The 23489-nt window shown below is 61.7% G+C and overlaps 2 protein-coding genes across 14 annotated transcripts in view; one reads left to right on the top strand and one right to left on the bottom strand.

Moving 5' to 3' along the window:
- Positions 1 to 1145: 1145 nt before the first annotated feature.
- On the top strand, positions 1146 to 13612 carry KCNC3 (potassium voltage-gated channel subfamily C member 3). Of its 6 annotated transcripts, XR_011498389.1 has the most exons (6): positions 1220 to 2193; positions 6226 to 7333; positions 8758 to 8949; positions 9196 to 9322; positions 12014 to 12073; positions 13136 to 13612. XR_011498389.1 is itself a non-coding variant. In XM_070498302.1 (5 exons), exons 1-4 carry the CDS (start codon positions 1297 to 1299, stop codon positions 9297 to 9299), a joined length of 2271 nt encoding a protein of 756 aa, XP_070354403.1. In that variant the 5' UTR covers positions 1219 to 1296; the 3' UTR covers positions 9300 to 9322; positions 12014 to 12077. The 6 variants fall into 6 exon arrangements, 5 of the variants coding, with proteins under 5 accessions (XP_070354406.1, XP_070354403.1, XP_070354404.1 ...); XM_070498302.1 differs by lacking the exon at positions 13136 to 13612 and having other exon boundaries at positions 1219 to 2193; positions 9226 to 9322; positions 12014 to 12077; XM_070498303.1 differs by lacking the exons at positions 12014 to 12073; positions 13136 to 13612 and adding an exon at positions 10446 to 10568 and having other exon boundaries at positions 1219 to 2193; positions 9226 to 9322.
- Positions 13613 to 16954: 3342 nt separating this feature from the next.
- MYH14 (myosin heavy chain 14) overlaps positions 16955 to 23489 on the bottom strand; it is a 96303-nt gene continuing 89768 nt past the window's right edge. For 7 of the 8 annotated variants that reach the window (XM_044758811.2, XM_070498312.1, XM_070498314.1 and 4 more), the window contains 3 exons: positions 19668 to 19776; positions 17889 to 18061; positions 16955 to 17742 (listed from right to left, as the gene is read on the bottom strand). In XM_044758811.2, the coding sequence (XP_044614746.1) occupies positions 17592 to 17742; positions 17889 to 18061; positions 19668 to 19776 (433 nt within the window). In that variant the 3' untranslated portion in view covers positions 16955 to 17591. Of the gene's footprint in view, positions 17743 to 17884; positions 18062 to 19667; positions 19777 to 23489 lie in introns of those variants that run through there. The other variant, XM_070498317.1, reaches the window with a different exon arrangement.

Genomic DNA, 23489 nt, shown 5'->3' with positions numbered 1-23489 from the left:
CCAGGCGCTTTGGCGTCTCCCCTCCGCCTGTGTTCGGGTTCCCTCCATCCCTTGGTCCTCCTGTCTGTAGTCTGCTGTTTCCCTCACCAGTTGGAAGTTCTCGCCCCGCCCTCCAAGACCCCGCTGACACTTAGGGCTCTCTCCCAGGTCCTCTGGCCCCCAAGACTCCCAGGCTGGTAGCGTTGTACTCTTTACAGGTCTCACCTTTCTCTTAGCGGCCCCGTCTCCCATTCCTCTACCCTCTCTTAGCCCTGCCCCGCCCCCGCCTGGCCTGGTTACTTTCAAGCCCCTTAAAGCCCCGTCTCGCCTTCCCACAGCCCGTTCAAAACATTTTCTACCATTCGTAGACCCCACCCCCCATCCTCAGTCCGGCGCCTTTCAACCTGACACTCCCCGTCTAAGCTGACCGAGTTTGCTGCCCCGCCCCGCCCCTTTACCTCGCCCCCTCCCTCAGTCCTATCCAGACGCTGTCAGGTTTCCAGGCCTCGCTCATCTCCGCCCCTTCTCACTGGGTCTCAGTCCTTGTTCCCCTTGCCCTGTCCCCTTTCAGGCCAGCCTAGGGCCACTTCGCGTGGAAGTGCTCTCCACGCTCCCTTTCCAGTTCCCGCCCTCGTTCGGTCCCGCCCCTTCACTCTCCCAGCCCAATCAGGTCTGTTTCTACTTTTTCCGACCCTGCTTCTTCTTAAGATCCTCCTGCCTCTTCCAAGCAATGTTAGGAGCCCAACCCGACCGTCTCCATCTGCCCCTCCCCAGCAGGGCCTGTGTGCGGGCTCTTTAGGTCCGGGCCCGCGATCCTTCTCTGGCCAATCAGGGCGGCCTCCCCCCCCCTTGTGGCCCCGCCCATCCCTCTGTCACAGCCACTCAGGCCTCTGTAAATAGCGTAGACTTGTCCCCTTCCTCTGCCTCGCCCCCTCTTTTTGTTCAGTTCAATCAGATCTCTTTCTTACATCCAGCCCCGCCTCCTCGGTTCTCCTTGTGCTGCCAAGCCAGCCAACGTTAGCGGCCCATCCCGCCTCCTTTAACACCTTTTCCCGCCCCGCTCCTGCTCTCGCAAAGATCCAATCGGTCCGTTTCATCTGCGGCCCCGCCCCGTCCAGCTAGGCTGCCTTAGAGTCCCCGCCCTTCTCCCGGCTTCAGCCCCGCCCCGCCTCCCCGCAGCCCAATCAGCTTGGGTCCTCCCCCACCGCGGCCCCGCCCCCTCAATCCATCGCCTCCTCCCACCCAATCACGTCTGTCTCTCCCCCTGCGGCCCCGCCCCCCCAGACGCCCCGCCCCTCCAGCCCCGCCCCCCGTCCAATGCTGAGCTCAGTCTGCGTCTCGTCCTTCCGCGGGCGCCAGGGGGCCAGCAAGCAGCAGCCGGCGCCTCCGCCGCAGCCGCCCGAGTCCCCGCCGCCGCTGTCCCCGCCGCCGCCACCGCCGCCGCTGCAGCAGCAGCAGCAGCAGCAGCAGCCTGCGCAGCCCGGCCCCGCCGCGTCCCCGGCGGGCCCCCCGGCACCCCGCGGGCCCGGGGGCCGGCGCGCCGAGCCATGCCCCGGGCTGCCGGCGGCGGCCATGGGGCGGCACGGCGGCGGCGGTGGCGACAGCGGCAAGATCGTGATCAACGTGGGCGGCGTGCGCCATGAGACGTACCGCTCGACGCTGCGCACCCTGCCGGGGACGCGGCTGGCCGGCCTGACGGAGCCCGAGGCGGCGGCGCGCTTCGACTACGACCCGGGCGCCGACGAGTTCTTCTTCGACCGGCACCCGGGCGTCTTCGCCTACGTGCTCAACTACTACCGCACCGGCAAGCTGCACTGCCCGGCCGACGTGTGCGGGCCGCTCTTCGAGGAGGAGCTCGGCTTCTGGGGCATCGACGAGACCGACGTGGAGGCCTGCTGCTGGATGACCTACCGGCAGCACCGCGACGCCGAGGAGGCGCTCGACTCCTTCGAGGCACCCGACCCCGCCGGCGCCGCCAACGCCGCCAACGCCGCGGGCGCCCACGACGCGGGCCTGGACGACGAGGCGGGCGCGGGCGGCGGCGGCCTGGACGGCGCGGGCGGCGAGCTCAAGCGCCTCTGCTTCCAGGACGCGGGCGGCGGCGCCGGGGGGCCGCCAGGGGGCGCGGGCGGCGCGGGCGGCACGTGGTGGCGCCGCTGGCAGCCCCGCGTGTGGGCGCTCTTCGAGGACCCCTACTCGTCGCGGGCCGCCAGGGTGAGCGCGCTCTCGGAGCCACCCCCCCCCCCATCCCCTTCCCCTCTCCGGGCGCCCCCATCTCAACCCTCAGAAACTCATAGCCCGTCCCACCCCCTCCTGGTCTCTCTTTCTCGGCCTGCCCGTCTCTTAGAAGCCTCTTCTCGCAACCCCGAGTCTCCCGCACGCCTCTGAACACGCCCCCCTCTCCCGGCCGTGCCCAGATCCTCAGAAGACGTGTCTCCAACATTCAGAATCCCCCAGACTCCTCCAAACCCCATCCCGCTTCTCTAAGCCGCCCTACACCCTTAGAAACTTCCTCCCCGACCGTGATATTTCGGGGTTCCTCTGAACAACCCCGCCCCTGCCTTTCCTGAACCCCTCTGAGACCCTCCGAAGACCTTACCCCAACTCTCAGAGTCCTCCAAACCTCTTTTCACCTCCCCTGGCTACCCCTCGGATCCTCTCCCCAGCCCTCAGTTTCTTGGAGCATCTCCAGAGTCAGAAGACACCCCTTCCTAACCCGCAAAGCGTTCCAGGCCTGCAAACGCTGCCCCCCCTTTCCCCGCCCCCTGCAGACCCTCTGAAGCCCCCGTCTCCAGCCCTCAGTCTCTCAGGCTCTCTCGACCCTCCCTGGCTCTCCCTCTGCCCGTCTCCCCGCCTCCTCCGTCTCTCCATCCAAGCTTGAGTCTCCTGGCTATTTTTGAACTCCCCTGCTTGTTCTGCCCCCAAAGTCTCCGAAGACGCCCCACCCCACTCTCAGAGTCTCCTGAACTGCCTCGAACCTCCAGACCACTTGCTCTGGCTGGGACAGTTCCAGCTCCCCCCTCACTGTGACCCTGAGTCTCCGGGCATCTTCCCTCCTGGGACCCTCCAGCCCCTCTCTGTGTTCACAGCCCTTCCTGCATCCTCCACGCCGACTCTCATCCCAAGGATTTTCCCCATAAAGCTCCAGACTTCCCCCAAGCCTTTCACACTCCTCCTCAATGTCTCCAGAAGAGTCCTGAGCCCCCATAATATGCCTTTCCTCTCCAGAACCTCCCATATGTCCTCCAGAATTGCTTCTCCCTCATCCACAGATTCCCCCCGCTTCTCCCTTCCATCGTTTACCCTGCACAGCCCACTTTCCCTCTCTGGGGTCCCTCCCCCCTTACCCCCGGAGCCTCCTGGTCAGTCAATGACTTTCTCTTCTGCTCCACAACTTTGCCTGACCTCAATCCTTGGGACCCTTCTCAGGGTATCAGCCCTAAAACTTCTCAAAATAGCTCCCAGTTCTTTCTACCCTGCCTTGGTCTTCTTCCCTCCTCCCTCCGCCCCAGCCCTGCTGCCTCCCCCTTTCCCAAGCCGCACCCCCCTCCAGTCCAAAGTCCAAGACTGGGCCCCTCAGCCCCCACCCCAACCAGAGAGCCCACGCTCCAGCCTCAACTTCCCTCCAGCCTTATCTCCCTCGAAATTTTCCCCAAAGCTCCCTTCATCCACCCCCCCCCCAAAACTTTCCCCAAACATCTGTAACTTGCCGGGCTCTATGGCCACCCTCCCCCTGGCTCTCCCTCGAACCTCTTCCTCCTCCTAACTTCCTCCCTGTTTTGGAAGAGAGGAGGACAGTTCAGAACGGGGCGGGGTGGAATTAGAAAGACAGGGAAAGAGCAGAGACGCCAGGCCCCCTCCTAGCCTCCTGGGGACCTAACTCCCGGAGGAGCCGGGCCGGCCCCCTCCCCCCCACCGTGCCGTGTCCTGGGCCGGGAAGGACGCGGAGCCGCAGTGCCGCATTCGCGCCGGGGGAGGGAGCCGGGGGGAGGGGGGCCCGGAGGCACCGCATAAAGTTTGGTCCTCGGGAAGAGCTGAGTTGGCGAGATTTGGGGTTGGGTGGGGGGAGGTGGGGTAGAGGAGACGCGGAAGGGACATGGCCCTGGATGCCCCCTCTGGCCTCTGAGTGGCCCTCCTCCCCATGGCCTGGGGCGCCCTTCCTTCTTGTGACCCCATTGAAGGGTGCTGAGGTGAGGCTAGGGGTCCGGGACAGCTACGGGATTCACTCGTTTACTCTACAAATGTTTTCTGAGTGTCCACGGCGGGCCAAGCACTTTCCAGCCTCCAACTTAGCTTGAGAGAGTTGGGAGCTGAGGCCACTGCAACGTGGAGGGTCCGGCCTTGCCTTCCCCTCGGTCCCCTCCCCATAATCTCTCCTTTCCTTCTTACAGGGACTCCGTGCCCTCCTACCCCTCCTGCTTTTGAACATCTCTGGGCGAGGGGTTAAACCAGTCCCGACGCCGTCCAGCCTCTACAGCTGCGCACTGCGGCGGGTGCCCACCTCCCCTCCCGTGCCCTGGGAGGGAAGGAGTTAATGGAGCTGCTGGCCCGCGGCCTCCGGGCGGTGGAGCCGCGGCTGCGCACTGCCGGCTCGGCTCCGGCCGGGAAGGGGTTAAGACGGCGCCCGGCCGCTGCGGCTGCGCACTGCGGCGGGGGAGCTGTCCGCGGTGCTGGCCGCCGCGCCCCGCCCCCCGGCCCGGCCGGCCCGCCCCCACTGCGGTGCCGCAGCCCGCGCCGCGCGCCCCGCTCCGAGCGGGCGGGGGAGCACCGGGCATGCGCCCTGTGGCGGCCTTTGGCCCCTTAACCACTGCGGAGAAACCCAGGGGGGGGCGGGGCGGAGAGGGCCAGCGCTGACCCTCAGCCCGCCCCCAAGGCCTAGGGTCCTCTCTGCAACCTGACCCTAGCCCCCTCTCTTCTCTGCGCCCCAGGCCCTCCCTCCTCCTCTCCCCATCTGATAAAGCCTGCTTTTTACGGGACACCCATCCCTTTCCCTCTCTAAGAACTAAGCTCACTTCTTCCTCCTCCCCTCTATTTGGGAAAGCCCACTATCATCTCTAGGGGCCTGACCCCTCCCCTTCCTTCTCCAAGATCTTGACCCCGCCCCCTCTCCTCCTCAAGGCTTTCCTCAAAGCCTCACCATTGTGTAGCAGGACTCTGATGGGTCCCCAACCTGAAATGACTTAGGCACCCTCCCACCCCCAATGCTCTGCACCTCCGACAAGCCCCCTCACCTTTCTTTGGCGCTAGCCCTGCCCTCTCCCCCAACACCCAGGTTCCCGGCCCCCACTTCCTCCCGAAGAGCCATAAACCCCACGTCCCCTTATCTCCATAGGCTTTCCTAGGGAGTCAGTCTGGACTCCTCACTTCCTTGCTCCTCCCGGGCTTTAGCACCCCTCGGGCCCTCTGCGGTTCCACTTTCCTGCTCTGTGCTCTCAGGGTGAGGGCCTCACCCAGCCTTCTCCCTTTTCTGAGGCCGGGACATAGGTACCAAGGTCCTTAAACCTTGGCCCCTTGACCTTGCCCCCCACTAAGAGGCCCCCATATCCTAATAAGAGCTCGCACCTTCTTACTAAGTTCCTGACACTGGGCCAAGCACTGTTTTTGGAGCCAGACCCTTTGTATACTAATATAATTTAATCCTCCCAATAACCCTGTAAAAAACTTGAGGTTCAGAAAACTTCATCTCCTGGCCCAAGTTAGGCAGGGGGAAAGCCGGATCCAAACCCAGCCTTTCTTACTCTTCACTGCCTCAGGATTCTGCCTCCCTGCCCACCTTCCCTTCCCCCTCCCTCAGCTCCAAAGCCCCTGAGACACAGAGGGGGTGTGATCTTAGTCTCCCCAACCCCATCCCCAGCCCACATCCCCATGGCAGAACCCTTGGACCTGGCCAGAGAGCCCTGAGACAGGACACAGGGAACAGGAGGGTGAGGGGGAGGCGGTGTAAGAGACAGCAACTGCGGGCCAGAAATTGCAGTTTCCAGGAGAGCAGTTGGCCATCTGCTACCACTGCTGGGGCCAGCTCCTCTCTCGAGCTGGGGGAGAGCAGCCTCTGGTCCTTTCCCTCTCCTATCGCGAGTTTTAGATGGGAAATAAGATGCAGGAAGTGATGAAGGCATGGAATTGGGATGCTGAGATTCCCCGGGATTTTTGGGCTGGGAGAGTGGCCCCTAGGAGGGTCTTTTGGAGACGGCTAGTGGACCAGATGCCTGGGTCACCTTTTGCCCTCTCTCCCGCCCTGCCCCACAGTACGTGGCCTTCGCCTCACTCTTATTCATCCTAATCTCCATCACCACCTTCTGCCTGGAGACCCACGAGGGCTTCATCCATATCAGCAACAAGACGGTGACACAGGCCTCCCCGATCCCGGGGGCTCCGCCGGAGAACATCACCAACGTGGAGGTGGAGACGGAGCCCTTCCTGACCTACGTGGAGGGCGTGTGCGTGGTCTGGTTCACCTTCGAGTTCCTCATGCGCATCACCTTCTGTCCGGACAAGGTGGAATTTCTCAAGAGCAGCCTCAACATCATCGACTGCGTTGCCATCCTGCCCTTTTATCTCGAGGTGGGCCTCTCAGGCCTCAGCTCCAAGGCCGCCAAAGACGTGCTGGGCTTCCTGCGGGTGGTCCGCTTCGTCCGAATCCTGCGCATCTTCAAGCTCACGCGCCACTTTGTGGGGCTGCGCGTGCTGGGCCACACGCTCCGCGCCAGCACCAATGAGTTCCTGCTGCTCATCATCTTCCTGGCGCTGGGGGTGCTCATCTTCGCCACCATGATCTACTATGCCGAGCGCATTGGCGCCGACCCCGATGACATCCTGGGCTCCAACCATACCTACTTCAAGAACATCCCCATCGGCTTCTGGTGGGCCGTGGTCACCATGACGACCCTCGGCTATGGAGACATGTACCCCAAGACATGGTCGGGGATGCTGGTGGGGGCGCTGTGTGCCCTGGCGGGGGTGCTGACCATCGCCATGCCCGTGCCCGTCATTGTCAACAACTTTGGCATGTACTATTCGCTGGCCATGGCCAAGCAGAAGCTGCCTAAGAAGAAGAACAAACACATACCCCGGCCCCCGCAGCCCGGCTCGCCGAACTACTGCAAGCCCGACCCGCCCCCACCGCCCCCGCCCCACCCTCACCACGGCAGCGGTGGCATCAGCCCCCCGCCACCCATCACACCGCCCTCCATGGGGGTGACTGTGGCCGGGGCCTACCCGCCGGGGCCCCACACGCACCCCGGGCTGCTCAGGGGGGGAGCGGGTGGGCTGGGGATCATGGGGCTGCCTCCTCTGCCGGCCCCTGGGGAGCCTTGCCCGTTGGCTCAGGAGGAAGTGATTGAGATCAACCGGGCAGGTGAGGAGGGGGCGCGAGGGGCGGCGGGGGGCGGGGGTTGTGCCAGGCAGAGACTCATGGGAGGAGGTAGGGAGGTTTGGCCGGTGGAGGGAGGGGAGGCAAGAGTTTGTTGCTGAGGCTTAAGAGAGACGGGATGGTCAGCAACTGAGAGGAAAGAAAAGTAAACAGCCGTCAAGGAAGACAAAGAAGAGGCACAGAAATAGTGACAGAGATTTTGTGTGAAAGAGACAGGTTTTGGAAGAGACAGGTGTAGCCAAGGTGTTCAGGGGGACCAGGGAGGCAGAGGAATGAGCCATCCGGAGACATACACACCGGGAGAGAGGCTCGGCTGTGTGAGCCACGGGCTGGCCAGACACACAGGCCAAGAGGCAGGTGCAGCATCTCAGGAAAAGAGAGTCTAAAGGTGACAGAGTCTGAGACCAAGAGATTGTCACTGAGAAGAGAGGGAGAGAGGACAGAGATGGAGGGTGGGGTGGGGGGTTGGCGGCAGAGAGTTCAGGTTCTAATAGCAGCGAGACGGAGAGAAGAGACAAGACTTAAAAACCAGGAGCTGGAGAGTGGCCCAGAGGGCAGAGCCGCCACGTGAGAGGAAGGTGACTTGGGACCCAGGGCCTGGTCTCTGGTTCTGCAGGGAGGAGGCAGAGAGGGTCCTGAGAGGTGTCACCAAGAGGAAGAGGTGCAGTGAAGGAGATGAGGGGAGAAGGCAGTTGACTGGGCCTGTCTGTGCCCCCGGGGGGTCTGTGCCTCAGCTGCTGTGATTGGGGTGTCAGTCCTGGAGGAGGGAGAGGGTGGGGGGCCCCACCCCCATGACTTAAGTAGGTCAAGAAAGGGAGCTGGGCCTCCTGGCCCCCATCTTGCTCCCTCAGCCACTGACCCAGTTTCACACCAATTAAAAATAGCTCGAGTCAGAGCCTGGGGGACGCCCACCTTCCCCCTCCCTCATCTGTCACCTTCCCAACCCCTCCCCACTGTGCCCTTTCCAGCACCCAACACCCCTCCCTAAACAACCACCTCCCAGCCCGCTGCATCCCTCTAGCCATCTCTCCAAACCTACGCCAACCAACCCAACACCCTACCCCAGTCCTGCCCTTCCTAGCGCCCCACGCCCAGCCCGACCACCGCTTCCTAAGGCAATGCTGCCCCAGACCCACCTCCATCCATCACTGCCAGACCACCCTTCCCTTTTGTCCTTCCCAGCGGTCAACACCCACCACCAGTGACCTGCCCCACAACTCACCCACCATGCCCCCTACCCTGCTCCAGCTGAGCCTCTCTCCCGTTACCCCCTCCCCACGCCCTGCCCTTCTGTCACCTGTGTCCAGCACCCGGGCCCCCCACGCCCTTTCCTTCCTGATCTTGCCCTAGCTGTGAGTTCCCACACCTCACTCTCTCCTTTGTGTCTCTGTCTGACCCTGGGGACGCAGATCCCCGCCCCAACGGGGACCCAGCAGCAGCCGCGCTTGCCCACGAGGACTGTCCGGCCATCGACCAGCCCGCCATGTCCCCAGAAGACAAGAGCCCCATCACCCCCGGGAGCCGGGGCCGCTACAGCCGGGACCGAGCCTGCTTCCTCCTCACTGACTATGCCCCTTCCCCTGATGGCTCCATCCGGAAAGGTGAGGTGCCCTCCACTGGCCCCCCACCCTGGGACCCTCCCTCTGTCCCCCTCCCCCAGGGGAGGGGGAGAGAGGGGGATGGGGGAGGAGGTGCTGGACTTCCCTTCCCCCATCCCCTGGCCCCAAATTCCCTTCCCAGACCCCCTGCTCCAAGTTTCCTCACCACTGACCCTTCACCTGTCTTTATTCCATCTCCATTTCCCCCCACCCCACCCCGGACCCTCTGGCCTCTTCCCCTACCCCCAGCCACCGGTGCTACCCCACTGCCCCCCCCAGACTGGCGTAAGCCAGGCCCCCCAAGCTTCTTGCCCGACCTCAACGCCAACGCTGCGGCCTGGATATCCCCCTAGTGGACGAACCCCCTACCCCCGGGGTAAGTAGCCCCCACCCTCTGACCCCCCCCCGACTAACTCCTCAAGAACATGCAGCCCCCACTGACCGAGACTCCTGCCCCCTCACCGTGAACGGCTCCATCCACTTAACCCCCAGCCCAGACACTGACCCCACACCTCCTGCCCAGGACTTGCCCTGCCCCTCACTAACCCACTCGAACTAACCACGTGCCTGACCCCCCCCCTCCCCGCCCTCACGACCGACCCCATCCTCACCCCCATCCGCATCTCTCTCCCTGCCTCCCCTCACCCCGGGTCTTTTTCATCCGATCAAGAAAACGGGGTGCACGCCCAGGACACCCTCCTGGGTGTAGGACAGGATGAGAAAGACCCAGCCACCCAGCCAGTCCCTTGTGAACGGGCCCCCGTGTCCCCAGCATGGTGTTAGGCACGGGGTTCAACAGTGAACAAAATCGACCCTCCCCGGAGCTCCCAGTTTGGAGGGAGAGGCAGAGAGACCTAGAAAGTCGCTCTCTGAGGCGACATATGCCGAAATGGAGGCGGCACAGGGACACGCAGGGGGAGGAACACACACGATTGCCGGGGTAGGAGGGAGGCGACAGCAAAGGCTTCCTGAGGGAGCCGATGCCAGAGTCATCCCAACCTGGAGTGAGGAAGTGACCTCTTTAGACAGCAGTGACCAGAGCGAGCGGCACAGGCAAAGCCAGGGAGCCTGGGACTGGTCGATGGGCGGGAGGCAGGAAGGCAGGCCGGGCTGAGGGGACCTTGTGCGGGGACCTGGGGACAGCGGGTCAGCTCTGGGGCCTGGTGGGGATGGACTAGAGTGGGGAGACTGGTGGTCAGGAGGCTGGGGCGAGGGTCCAGGGGGAGAAGCCGAGGCCTGGGTCAGGGCCGCGAGGATGGAGAGGAAGGGACGAGGCAGAGAGGGTCAGGGGTCAGGGGTCAGGAGGCACAGGGCTGGGGACTGGCCAGGGGGCGGTGAGGGGGGCCGAGTGAGGAGATGGTTCATAGATGAGTCCTTCAGCAAACACACCAAGCGCTTACCACATGCCAGGAGTTTAACAGAGCTTCTCGTATGTAATCCCCACAACAACCTCGCTCCATTCCTTCCTTCCTTCATTGGCTCATTCCTTCGTCCTGCAGCTAATTACTGAGGGCACGGTCCCAGGCACTGGCCGTTTGGCGGGACACACAGTGGGAATCTGCTATCACAGTTGCCACTCTAGAGCATGGGTCGGCCTTACAGCCCAGGGGCCAAGTCTGTCGGCCAGCTGTTTTATAAATAAAGCTTTATTGGAACCCAGCCACTGTCCTGCTGTGGAGGAGTTGCGACAGACACCATGGGGCCCTCAGACCCCAGAATATGTACTATCTGGCCCTTTACAGGAAAAGTGTGCCACCCGCTGATTGGAGGAACCACAAAATAAGTAAAAAAAGAGAATGAGATAATTACTCTGGTCACTTCAGATAAAGGGGCCTGAGAGGGCCTTTTTGAGGTGACATGAAGCCTAAAAGGTAAAAAGGGCCAGCCAGGCAGAAGGGGCAGCAAGTGCAAAGGTCCTGAGGTACCGACGTGGGAGGAGCTTGGTTTGGTAAAGGAATAGCAAGGAGGGAAGTGTGGCTGAGCCGACTGGCCGAGGGGTGAGGGGTGCCAGGCAGAGTCTGGGGGAAGGATCGTGAGGGGGTTTTTGGCCATGATAAGAGGCAGGATTTTATCTGAAAAGCGCTGGGAAGCTACCTGAAGGAATTTGATCCATCTCTTAGTCATTCAACAAACATCTGTGGAATTTTCCTTAAAAATACAGATCCTAAAGAATCTCTGCCTTAGCGGGACTGGGAGCCTCCAGGGATGGCTCAGTCTAAACCCCCTTGTTGGACAGAAGTTCAGGGAGCAAACCCCAGGCCACAGAGCCAACGGAGATGAGAACCCAGGCTTCCAATCTCCCGGTCCAGAGGGGACTGTCTGGCTCTTCTTGTTCTGTCCCTCCATCTCTCCTTGTTGCAACCCCCACCATCATCCTTCATCCTCATCTCCTTACCACCTCCCCTCCCTGCTCCCACCCACCCCTCCCCCTGCTTGCACCCAGCCCTGTTACCACCCTTTGTCCCCCACCCCCAGGTCTGGATGGGCCCCCATGGAATCGGGGGGGGGGGGTGGAGGGGGTGGGAGGTGGAGGGGTAGAGGGAGTGGGGAGGATTTGGGAATGTAGGGGAGGGAGGCGTGGTCGGGGGGGAGGTCTCTGCTTCTCTTGCCTCTGATGCCAAAATCCATTCATTGAACTCAAATAATGGCTGGAGCTGATGGGGCTGACTGAATCCTCTGCCCCGAGGTCCCGGATCCCTCCTGCCTCCTCCCTTCCTCTCTATCCTTCTTCCTCCGGGACCCACCCTCCACTGTTGTCCCCCTCCCTCCCTTTCCTCCTGGCCTGTCCCCCGTGCACCTCCCACCCCTCCCTTCTCCATCCTCCCTCCCCAGCCCTCTCCCTCCTCCTTTCCTTCGTCCCCCCCCCACCCCCCCCCCCCCCCCCGGAAGCTCCTTCCATATTTGATGTCTCCGGCCGCCCCCATTTCACTGCTCCCCCTCCCCGGAGAACACCAGAGAGGAGGACGAGATCCCGGCGTTTCTCCGTCCCCCCAACCGTGAGGCTGTGTTGGGGGGTTCCCCCTGACCCCTCTCCCCCCGCCGTGACTCTGTGTATTTCTGTCCCCAGCTCTTGTCACCGCCTGAGGCCTCGCGAGACCCTCGGTCCCCCCCTGCCCCTTTCCCCCAGGTTAGCAATCGGGAATGGCTGGGAGGGGGTGTCCCCAAGATACTGGGCTTCCAACCCACCCCCCCCCCCCAGGCCCTCTCTCCTACGGTCAAGACGCCCTTGTGCAGACAGACCCCTGGGCGCTGCCTAGAAAAACCCTACAGGTGCCCCCAGACGCTGGCAGAACTCTTAAGACCCGCCAAGCTTTCCAGAGACCACCATGCTCCTCAGTCTTGGATCCCTTTGGGTCTCAAGACGCGTTTAGAACCTTCCCGTCAGAAGGCCCCCCATGTGAAGGCTTCTTGACCCTTTAAAGATGCCCCATGACAACTGCAGGTGAGCCTTGGCCCCCCCCAGACTGCTCTGGGAGCTGTCCTCCGGCCCCCATGGGCCCTGCCCACTCGGCTCCACCCAGCCCCTCACCTCAAGGCTCCCCCACCTGCTTTCCTCCTTCCTCCACATCGAGGCCGGCCGCACCCCCTCCCGCCGCGGCCCCGCGTGCCCCCCCCCACGCTGCTCCCCAACATGCATCCCACCCAGCGCCCCCCCCCATGCCCATGCCCGTGCTGGCACCATCCGCCTTGCTGCCCCCACCTTATTGCCTCAGATGAGAGGGCCAACGGGGGGGAGGGGGGTGGGGGGTGAGCTATGGTGGGGATGGGGTGGGGGAGGCCCCGGGGGCGCCACCCTGCCTCCTAACCCTGAATCTCTCCCCCCTCCCCATGTCTGAACCTTTCTCCTCGACGCCGACTGACTGTCTGATTTGTTCATCTCTCTCTCCATCTCCTTGGTCCGCCTCTGTCCATCTCTCTGCTTCTGTCCTTCTGTCTTTTGGTGTCTTGCTGTCTGTCTGTCTCTGTCTCCCTGGCTGTCTCGGTCTCTCGCGCTCCGGGTACCTCGTGCTCTCTCCCTCCTTCTCTTTCTGTCTCTTGCCTTTTCCTGTCTCTCTCTTTCTCCATCTCATATCCTCTGTCTGTTTCTCTCCTGCCGCTCTCTGTCTTGGGGTCTCTCTGTCTGTGGGACCCACCCCCCTGCACCCCCTTGTCCATGCTTCACCCCTCTTGTTTCTGCCCCCCCCCCCAGGTTACGAGAAATCCCGCAGCCTGAGCAGCATCGCGGGCCTCAGCGGGGTGTCCCTGCGCCTCGCGCCCCTTGCCACCCCCCCTGGCTCGCCCAGGGCCGCCCGCCGCGCTCCCCCAACCCTGCCCTCCATCCTCTAGCGCTCCCCTCCCCCCCGTGGGGGGACTCGGGGGTGACAGGGAAGAAGGTCAAAGGAGCTGGGGGGGGGGGGGAAAGGGTTTTTTTAAAAAAAATCAAAAAGTCATTAATAATATGCAACCGAGACGACGACGCCAGCAGACACCCCCGGGCCCCTCACCCCGACCTGGGCCCCCAGGATGGAGGGGGAGGAGCCAAAGCCCATCCTCCCGCTAATTCTCCGCACCCTCCCCCAAAAATAAAGCCTTCTCAGGTCTCCATGAGCCATAGGACACCCCCCTGCCATCCACTTGTGTAAATACGTCCAAATTATGCCAGTTACATTTTGGGGCACCTTCCCCCTACTCTGCATGCCTCCCCCAACCTGGACGCCAACCCCCCAACTCCACCTCAGCAATAAGCCGCCAAGGGTTGCATGCCATGCATTTGAGGGAAGGGGCACTCTGGGGAGGGGGCGGGGACCTCAAGGGGGTCGTCGGGCTGGCCTTTAAGCCACAGGAGGGTCTCCCAGCCTCCCACCCTTCACCCCAGGAAGGCAACCCATCACGCATTGATTAAAGAAAAAAAAAAAAAAAACTAGCAACAATGTGGGGGAAGGAGGAACATTCACTCAAAGCCAGAAACCAGAGCTGAACTCAGATGGCAGGAGCGGAGGCACGGAGGGGGTGGGGGTGGGGTGGGCTGCGGACAGCTGCTCCCTCAGCCTTTGGGAGGATCCCTCTGGTGAATTTCACCCTCTCATCCCCCCACCCCCATCCTCCACCCCCCAGGGATCTGCTCGCCTCTCTCCCCGCTGCATGGACTCAGACCTCCCATCTCAGAACTCCTGGGAGGATGTGGCCCCCAGCGCACAAAATTCCCCGACACCCCCTCCAGATTCCCGGGACGCGAGACCTGCTCCCGGAAGTCCCGAAACTGACCTTGGCGCCCCACATCCCCCAAAGCCCCACAGGCTCCTGGGATGGGTCCCCAAACCCCACTCCCCCCATTGCATCCCGGCCCCTCTTGCACCGCCTCCACTCCGCTCACTTCAGCCTTAGGGATGCTCCGAGTCCTTCCCACACTCGAACATTTCCTGGACACCCCCAAATCCTCAGGCCTGCCCGCCACCCCTCGGCATCCCCAACTCTCTGACATCAGACATCCACCTCAGGTTCCCCTGACGCTAGAATTTCCGAAAGGGGCCCAACCTGTCTACAATTCCAGGGAACCGGACCTTAAGGGGGCACCCCCTTTCTTATGCCGATCCCTGCGTCCCCCAAGAGCCCCTTCCCTTAAATGGTGCCCCAAAGGCCCCCTCTTCATGGACCCCAGAGTTTCCCAGAGGGTCCTATTTGCACCCCTGGTGATCGGCTAACTTTTTAGGCAGCGCGAGGACAAACATTTCTTTTAAAAGTTTTGTCTCGCGGTATTTTGCACAGAAGCCGGTAAGTCCACTTGCTGCTGCTGGGCCAGGACACCGTTTACTTAGGTTAGAAGTGTTTCCGTTTCAAGGAGAGGCTGTGCCCGAATGGAGGGACACTGGCATCTCAGAAGCTTGGGAAACGACGACCTATCCACCCGGGCTGCGACCCCAGCCGCCCTTCCCCGGCGTTCCCCGCCCCGCCCCGCCGGCGGGTGGGCAGTCATTGCTCACATCCCATCCTGGCTCAAGGATGCGCTACCTCCCCCAAGCCCGGAGACCACGCCGGTCCCACAATCCTTAGAGGACCCTCCCCTTTCGGAGCTGGGGGCCCACGGAATGAGCAACCTCCATCCCTCTGCTCCCATGGCCTCAGGAACCCCTCCACCCGAGGGTTGGGGTAGGGGGGTGTCACTGAGCACGATTTTTGATGCAACGATTCCTATGCAAGGGGCATTTTTGAGTCCCCCCCATACTTCCATCGGCCCCTAAACCCTGTTGAATCGGGGGTGAGGGGTGGGGCGGGTTCTGGTGGGAGAGGGTGGGGCGGGGCAAAGGGCTAGGGGCTCCAGACACCAGGGTATGGGGGTGGGGACTGATTATATTGCCAAAGGGTTTAACTTCTTTCAAAAGCGCCCCCCTCCCCTTCTCCCGACCCTCGCGGAAGCCGAACGGTGCAGGGGAAGGGGGTGAGGATCTTTTCCACAAGGGTACGCACCTCTTCCCGACGTCTCCCCCCACCCTGCTCGCCAATCTGCCACACGTACCCAGCTTTTTAGTTCAGCTTTAAAAAAGAACCCCGATCATTAGAAACCTCTACAAAATGTGATCCCCCAAGTCGACAAACTAGTGTGGGATTCGGGGAGGGAAAGAGAGAGAGCTCAAGGGACAACTTGCAAGTCCCGCTCCCCTTTTCCCCCCGGCCGCCAGGGTGCCCGCAACTACACGCATGCGCTGCATGACGCGCTCCCCACACGCATGTCGCGCCCCTCCTGCGCGCCGGGAACGCACGGACCCGGGGCGGGGGTCGGGGCGATTGGGGAGGAAGGAATGGCGGGGGTCTTCCTGACTCAGCGGCTCCCCCCTCCCCAAAACACACACAGCAATAAGTTTCTCTCACTCCACTGTGGGCGGGGCGGGCCTGGCCTGTCGATGGGGGCGGGGGGGAGTGGCAGGGGGCGCTCTCAGGGATGGGGGCGGGTGTCCGGAGTCAGTCTGGGGAGGGGAGGTCTGCAAATCGTCCAACTCTGGTGCTAAGGGTGGGTCTTCTCGGCCCACCCCCAGGGCAGGGAGGGAGGGGTCGGCAGGCCCCTCCCCCAAGCCTCCCCCACGCCCACCCTGGGTGCATGAACCGCCCAACGCAGAAGCTGCCGCATGTCACCCCCCTCCCCAAAGAAGTGTCGTGCCCCCTTCCCACCCATCCTCTCACTCCCCACCAAAATAAAAGTTTCCTTTTCATTTAAAAGCCGCGTCCTGATTGTCTGCTGGGAAGGTCTCCGGATCAGGGCTAGGGGGGATTTGGGGGTTCAAGAGCAGGGGGTCGCATTAAACGGCAAAAGGGTGCACTTTGGGGGGCCGGACATCCCCTTGATCTCTGGCTCTCACCTTGTGATGGGGTGGGGGCGAGTGCCTGCCTCAGTTTCCCTCATGGTAAAAATGGGGATCCACATTCCTAACCAGAAAGTCTGCGAGGGCACGTGGGTAATATGAGCCCCTAGGTGAGGGTCACTAGTCCCCAGGAGAGGAGTGGACCTGGGTCCCCAGCGTGGCTCGTATTACCAACTCTGAAGCCAGACTGAGCGGGTTCAACTGCTTAGGAGCTGTGTGTCCTTGGGCAAGTCTCTCACTCTCTCTGGGCTCGTTCCCACCCCTCTAAAAGGGCGGGAGGGGTCATCTACTCATTCAGCAAATATACGAAAGCCCGCTATGTACCAGGCACTGCTCTAGGCGCTGGAAGGCGGTGAAATCCCTACCTCCAGGGGTTCACTAATGGGGAGGCTTGGAGCAAGGGACATCGCAGCTCTGAGCCTCAGTTTCCCCATCTGTATAATGGAGAGAATACTTTGGAGGGAGGCTGGGTAAGGCGCAAATGAGTTCTTTCGCACTGAATGCCGGGTGCACAGGAGGTCCCTCAACAGCTGCGACTGGAAAGAGCAGCCCACCCCACCCGAGCAGCCCACCCCACCCGCCGCCGCACGAGGCCCAAGAAGCCGGCGCCCATCCCGCGCCATCAGAGACACCCCCCCCCACGCCCCCCAGGAACACACACAGCCCCAGTGCCGTCCAGTCGGGGTTGGAGTTTATTTCTGCCAGAGCCTGGAGGCTGGGAGGGTCTGGGGGCCTCCTCTAGCCCCTGGGGGCGACTCCAACGACGTGTGATCGATCACACAGGAGCAACCAGAAGGGGGAGCGGGGCCTGGGGGGAGGGGGGAGGGCCCCTCATCCCGCCCCTCTGCGAGGGTCTAGCGCTGGCGGAGGCCGGGGCTCAGGCTGCTGTCGCTCAGCAGTCGGGTGGCCGAATGGTGAGAGACATCCGCAGAGGGAGGAGGAGGGGGAGACGGGGCAGAGGAAGCGGGAGGGGGACGAGGTGGGGGAGGGGAGCCATTCTCCCTTCCTAATAAAGAGCATTAACAACTGAAGGAAGGATGGGAACCCGGATGGAACCACAGCTTGCCAACGACACCCCAAATTCCTCCCAAGCGAGGGAGCCCCAGTCCTTGCCTCCCCGCTGGCCCGCTCCTCTGTGATTAGGGGTCCACGGGAGGTCTCGGGGACCCCCCCCCCGGAGTGGGCTTGATAAGTGCTGGAGCGCCGGAGGGTGGCACCCTTTCCAAAGGGCGGGAAGCCAGGGGGCGAGCTCTGGGGCGGGCACCGCGGGGAGCGGGGAGGGAGGGGCCGGCGCCCGGGGGCAGCGCGCGGTCACTGAGGCTGGGCCGCAGGCGGTCTGTCGGGCTCCTGGGGCGGCCCGGCCCCCGGCTCCGCGTCCTGCGCCTCCTCGTCCGACGCCACGCCCTCCTCCAGCCGGAAGACCTGGCGCACCGTGCGGGTGGTGAAGGTGAGGGGCGCGCGTCTGCGGGGAGGAGAGACCGGAGGTGCTGGTTAAACGAGCGGAGCAGAGAGGGAGGGGAGAGGGAGCTATGGAGAGAGAGAGAGAAGAAAGTGGGGGGGGGGGCGGGGTCGATGGAGGGGGAGAGCGCACGTGCGGGGGGGCCCTACCGCAGCCGGTTCCTCAGGGTGTTCAACTCGCGGTTCATGGACTCCGAGGCCTCCGTGACATCCTCCAGCTCGTGCTGCAGCCTCCGGCGGACCGTCTGCGCCCGCGACGCCTCCTCCTCCGCCTCCTCCAGCTGCCGCTTCAGCTGCTTCACCCGAAGGTTCCCCTTCTCCACCTTGGCGCGAGCAGGGGGCCCCGGTCACGCCTCCGGGTGCAGTCCTCACCCCCGACACCCCACCCCGGCCCCCACGGCCCCACCCCTCCTGCCCCTGACTCCGCCCCATTTCCCTGCCTTCCGTCCACGCTTGGTTCCCTTCTCCCGCATCCTCTCGCCAGCATCCAGGCTGGCCTCAAATGTGAGGCTGTCTCTCGTTTTGCCTCAGAGGGGTCTTTCTATGCTCTTTCTATGTCTTTCCCCTGCTCAAAGCCCTCCCGTGGCTACTCAGTGCCCCTAGGACAAGGTCCCCGCCCCTTAGCCTGGCATTCCAGGCTCTGCAGGGTCGTCTTCCCATAAAACCACTGGCAAGACCATCTTCACCGAGATCCTCACAGACCCTGCCATCTCTCTTTCGAGGGAGGGGACACACGCCATCTTCCTCCCACCAAACACTCTGACCTCATTTCTTATCACTCACCCCCCTCCTCCCACCCCATTCTTCTCTCTAGCCAAACCGGTCTGCTTTTTGCTCCAAACTCAACAAGCTTATTTCCATACCCCAGGGCCTTTGCACCTGCTGTTCCCTCTGCCTGGCTCTTCCTCACCCTTCAGGTCTCAATTCAAGTGTCACCTCCTTAGAGAGGTTTTCGTGCCCCCCCCACCCCCATCCTCTCTCTTCATTCTCTTTTTTCTTCATAGTTCTTGTCCCAATCTGTAGTTATCTTTGCTTGTTTGTAGGATTATTGTGCCTTTCTCTTCCTATGCTGAAAATGGGAGTTCTGTGAGAGCAGGGACCTTCTCTGTCTTGTTCACAGCCATATCTCCGATGCCTAGCACAGTGCCTGGCACACAGTGGGTGCTCAATAATTGTGGAATGAATGGCAAATAAAACACAGCTGAGCTTTTAAGGGCACAGTGACTCTATCTAGATTCAGACAGACCTGGGATCCGATCCAGGCTCTGTCTCTACTAACTGTGTGCCTTTGGTGCACAGTTTTAAAGTTCCCATTTCCTCACTTGTGAAATGGGGCTGGTGAGAGAATGCACACGTGTGGTTTCTAAAAAGCAGGTTAGCACAGTACTGGGGACACAGTAGCTGCTCAATAAATAAAAGCACAAACTCTGCAGCCGAGTGCCAGGGTTTGGACCCTGGCTCCATCTCTTAAGAGCTACATAGTTTCACCTTTCTGTGCCTCAGTTTACTCACCTGAATATGAGGGGAAAATAACAGTACTGACCTCGGCATTCTGATAAGAATTAAAAATACTGCACGTTATGTTTTTGGCGCAGTTCCTAGCACATACAAAGCACTCAGTAAACACTCTGTGTTGTTATTTCAGCCCTGGGCTAGCTTCTGGGTAGGGTTTAACGTCTTCCCTCTCCCTGCTGTGTCAGTTCCCCACCAGGGCCTTTCTTAGACTCCAGAATTTACCGGTCACAAGGTCACCAATTCCAGCTCTCAGCGGATGCGCCCAGCCCAGGGGAGGCATCTACACTCATTTCCACTCCAGCGCCTGCACGCTGCCTCTTATGATGGGAGCTCCTTGCCTCCGGAAGTGGCACGTGCTGTTTATGAGTCGGCCATCCCACCTCCCACTGCTCCTCAGTGACATCGGCCGCTCACCTGATCCCGGAGCTGGTCAGCTGCCCTCCGCTCCTCCTCCACCTGGAGCACCACCTCTTTAAGCCTCTTCTCGGCCCTGCGCACCAGCTTGCCTGAGAGGATGCGCTCCCTGGAGAGAGGCGTGAAGGGGAGGACCGGGAGAGGTTCTCACGGGGTTCTCTCCCCACCCCCCCGGCCCTCATCCACTGGCCGCTGTCCTGTTCTTGGAGCGGCCTCTTCTCTCTTTCTCACCCCCGACTGGTTCCCACAGTCTGCTCAGGCCAGATGCTGGCACCAAGGCTCCCCACTCCAGGGCATGTCGTCCTTGGCTTCCACCAAGATGCCTGATGTTCTTAAAAGTGTCTCCATGTCTACAGCAGTTTTCCAGGTCCCACTAGGTCTGTCACACCAACTGCATTTCCTCCCCAGTCTCCTTCCTCTCAGGGAACTGACCCACTGACTACTAGTGCCCAGCTCAAATCACTGGGACTGTCATCACTCCTTCTCTCTCCTTTGCCCCCCCCCCCCCGCCTGGCAGTGCCCAAACCCTGTCCCATTGCCCCCTGAACTCTGTCCTGTCCCCTGCCACCCCCGTCTTCACAGCGCCAGCCCCCAGCTCAGGCCTCATCCTCTCCCACCTGACCATCACCCCTCCTGGCCTGTCCTTTCTCTCTCAACTTCCTTCTCTGGCTGTCTGTGTTCATGGAACTCTCTAGAAACCCAAAGCTCCATCCTCAACCACCTTTGCCGTCTTCCCTCCTCTCACTCACATGCTTTCCCCGGACAACCTCTGTGCCCCAGGTTCCCACGACCGTCAACAGCCTGGTGTCTGCTAAACCTGTGTCCCGAGCTCCAGCCTGGTTCAGCCCCCGCCTCAGCCGTCCACCAGACCCCGCACACCCCTCACGTTCCCCGCTGGGCTCAGCACCTTCTCCCTAACTCGCTTCTCGCCCCGCTTCCCCATGATCCACCGAGATCTGCAGGTCAGACCCCCAGCCGTCCTCGCCTCCCCTCTCCCCTCAAATCCTTTCCCTACTGTCTCCTGAGTTTCCCTATCCCTGTGGCCCCTGCTCCTCGGTCCTCTCCTGCATGGACCCTCCCACCCGGGGTGAAGTCCATGGGATGGGGCCCCTAGCGACGGGCAGTGCTCAGCAGCCAGCACTGGACAAGGCCGCCCCAGATGTGCTGAGAGGCGGGCCCGGGGCTGGGGGAGGTGGGAGGCACCGAGCAGTGGAAAGGGATGCAGGGGGCAGACTCCTTCAGCTGTGGGTCCGCTGGCCACTCCCTGCCCCCAGGGTGACTTTGAGCAGGTCGTTAACGCCCTCTGAGCCTCAGTCTCTTCATCTGTATAATGGGGGAGGAGGGAACTCAGACCTGTGTGCCCATCAGCCTCCGGAAACCCTCCCCAGGGACCTCGAACTACATTTCCCATGAGCCTCTGCGCCCTGGCCAGCCCCCTGGACCAGAACCACTTCTCCCATGAGCCCCTGGGCCCTGGCCAGCCCCCTGGACCAGAACCACTTCTCCCATGAGCCTCTGCACCCTGGCCAGCCCCCTGGACCAGAACCACTTCTCCCATGAGCCTCTGGGCCCTGGCCAGCCCCCTGGATCAGAAGCACTTCTACCATGAGCCTCTGGAAGCCTTCCTCAGAGACCTTGAACTACATTTCTCATGAGCCCCTGGGCTCTGGCCAGCCCCCTGGACCAGAACTACTCCCATGAGCCCCTGGGTCCTGGCCAGCCCCCCTGGACCAAAACCACTTCTCCTGTGAGCCCCTGGGCCCTGGCCAGCCCCCCCTGGACCAGAACCACTTCTCCCGTGAGCAACCTGGGCCCTGGCCAGCCCCCCTGGACCAAAACCACTTCTCCTGTGAGCCCCTGGGCCCTGGCCAGCCCCCCCTGGACCAGAACCACTTCTCCCGGGAGCCCCTGGACCCTGGCCAGCTCCCTGGACCAGAACCACTTCTCCCGTGAGCCTCTGGGCCCTGGCCAGCCCCCTGGATCAGAAGCACTTCTACCATGAGCCTCTGGAAGCCTTCCTCAGAGACCTTGAACTACATTTCTCATGAGCCCCTGGGCTCTGGCCAGCCCCCTGGACCAGAACTACTCCCATGAGCCCCTGGGTCCTGGCCAGCCCCCTGGACCAGAACCACTTCTCCCGTGAGCAACCTGGGCCCTGGCCAGCCCCCCTGGACCAAAACCACTTCTCCTGTGAGCCCCTGGGCCCTGGCCAGCCCCCCCTGGACCAGAACCACTTCTCCCGGGAGCCCCTGGACCCTGGCCAGCTCCCTGGACCAGAACCACTTCTCCCGTGAGCCCCTGGGCCCTGGCCAGCCCCCTGGACCAGAACCATTTCTCCCATGAGCCTCTGGGCCCTGGCCAGCCCCCTGGATCAGAACCACTTCTACCATGAGCCTCTGGAAGCCTTCCTCATAGACCTTGAACTACATTTCCCATGAGGCCCTGGGCCCTGGCCAGCCCCCTGGACCAGACCCACTTCTCCCATGAGCCTCTGGGACCAGTTCCTCTGCGGGTCCCTGAGACCTCTCACTTTTCTCATGCTCCCGGACGAATTCCACATCTTCCCCTAACCCCAAGATTCCCCCGGTCACCAGGCCTTACCCCAAACACTGTCCTCTTCCCCCTACACCCTGACAGCCCATTGAACCCCAGCTCCATCCCTTCTGGTCCAGCCTCCTCCTGGCCTCTCAGCTCCCAGTCTTGCTCCCCGGTCTGTTCCCAGCTTGGCCCCCGAGGGGTCTTACCACACCCAGCGCTGGCCCTGCGCCTCCCCAGCCCACAGGCCCCCGGGCTCCCCATCACCCCAGGACAGCATTCGAGCCTCTTGCCTCCCTCCTCCCTCTCCTGAGTCGCAGACTCCTAGGGCCAGTCACCCTCCTCCAGATGCCCCGAGGTCTCCCGTACAATCCCCCTAGGCTCTGCCCCGGACTCTGTGCCCTGGCAATCTCCTCATTCCCATCGGGCTCAGCTCAAATGCCTCCTCCTTCAGGAAGCCCTCTCAAACCACCCCATCCCAGGCCAACCCAGCTTCTCCTTCAACTGTGTCCCCCCAGCTCTCCCAGTTTACAGGGCCCCCCCTTTATCACTGTGTCTGGCTCATGAGTCTTTCTCCTCATGGGGTCAGCCTGAAAGGAGGGATGTGCAGAGACTCAGTGATAAAGGTAACCCCTGAGTCTAGCCTAGGTGGGGGATCCCCCTAGACCATGACCTCCATGGGGGCAGGGCCTGGGTGTGTCTCATTCTTCATTTCCCCAGTGCCCAGGCATGGGAGGGTAAGCAGGGCACTCTTAATACATGTTTGTTGAATGAATAAATGCAAAAGGGAACCGTATATACCTTTTGGTATAAAACAACACTCTTCTCCACCAGAGGGTGGTAGAGACACTGAATTATGGGTCGGGCATCCTAGATTTATAGCCCTTCTTTGCCTAAGCTTTCCTGTGTATAAAATAGGGATACAATGGTCCTTCTCTCACAAGGGTTATGTGATATCATACATGTATATACAGGCAGTCCAACACCAGACATATAGTAAGATCTCAGTAAGTGGGAACTGTTATTATTGTTACTGAAGAGTACTGAGCAGTAGGAAAATCTATTGTATTGGGAGAGTGACACTTTCACTAGGCTTAGTAGTAAATTTTCTGTTAGTTTTATTAGCATAGTGGTTCTTTTTATTTTTTGAGGAAGATTAGCCCTGAGCTAACATCTGCTGCCAATCCTCCTCTTTTTGCTGAGGAAGACTGGGCCTGAGCTAACATCCGTGCCCATCTTCCTCTACTTTATATGTGGGGTGCCTGCCACAGCATGGCTTGCCAAGTT

This window comes from Equus asinus, chromosome 26, assembly GCF_041296235.1.
Source record: "Equus asinus isolate D_3611 breed Donkey chromosome 26, EquAss-T2T_v2, whole genome shotgun sequence".
NCBI lineage: Eukaryota > Metazoa > Chordata > Mammalia > Perissodactyla > Equidae > Equus > Equus asinus.
This window is presented reverse-complemented; position numbering and strand designations above follow the sequence as displayed.

What these genes read in the sequence shown, in the direction of transcription:
- KCNC3 (XM_070498305.1), top strand. Translation starts at nt 1,297, where the DNA reads ATGCTGAGCTCAGTCTGCGTCTCGTCCTTCCGCGGGCGCCAGGGGGCC. An exon ending in GATTGAGATCAACCGGGCAG is followed by an intron (nt 7,334 to 8,757) that starts GTGAGGAGGGGG and finishes CTGGGGACGCAG; the next exon opens with ATCCCCGCCCCAACGGGGAC. An exon ending in TGATGGCTCCATCCGGAAAG is followed by an intron (nt 8,950 to 13,135) that starts GTGAGGTGCCCT and finishes CCCCCCCCCCAG; the next exon opens with GTTACGAGAAATCCCGCAGC.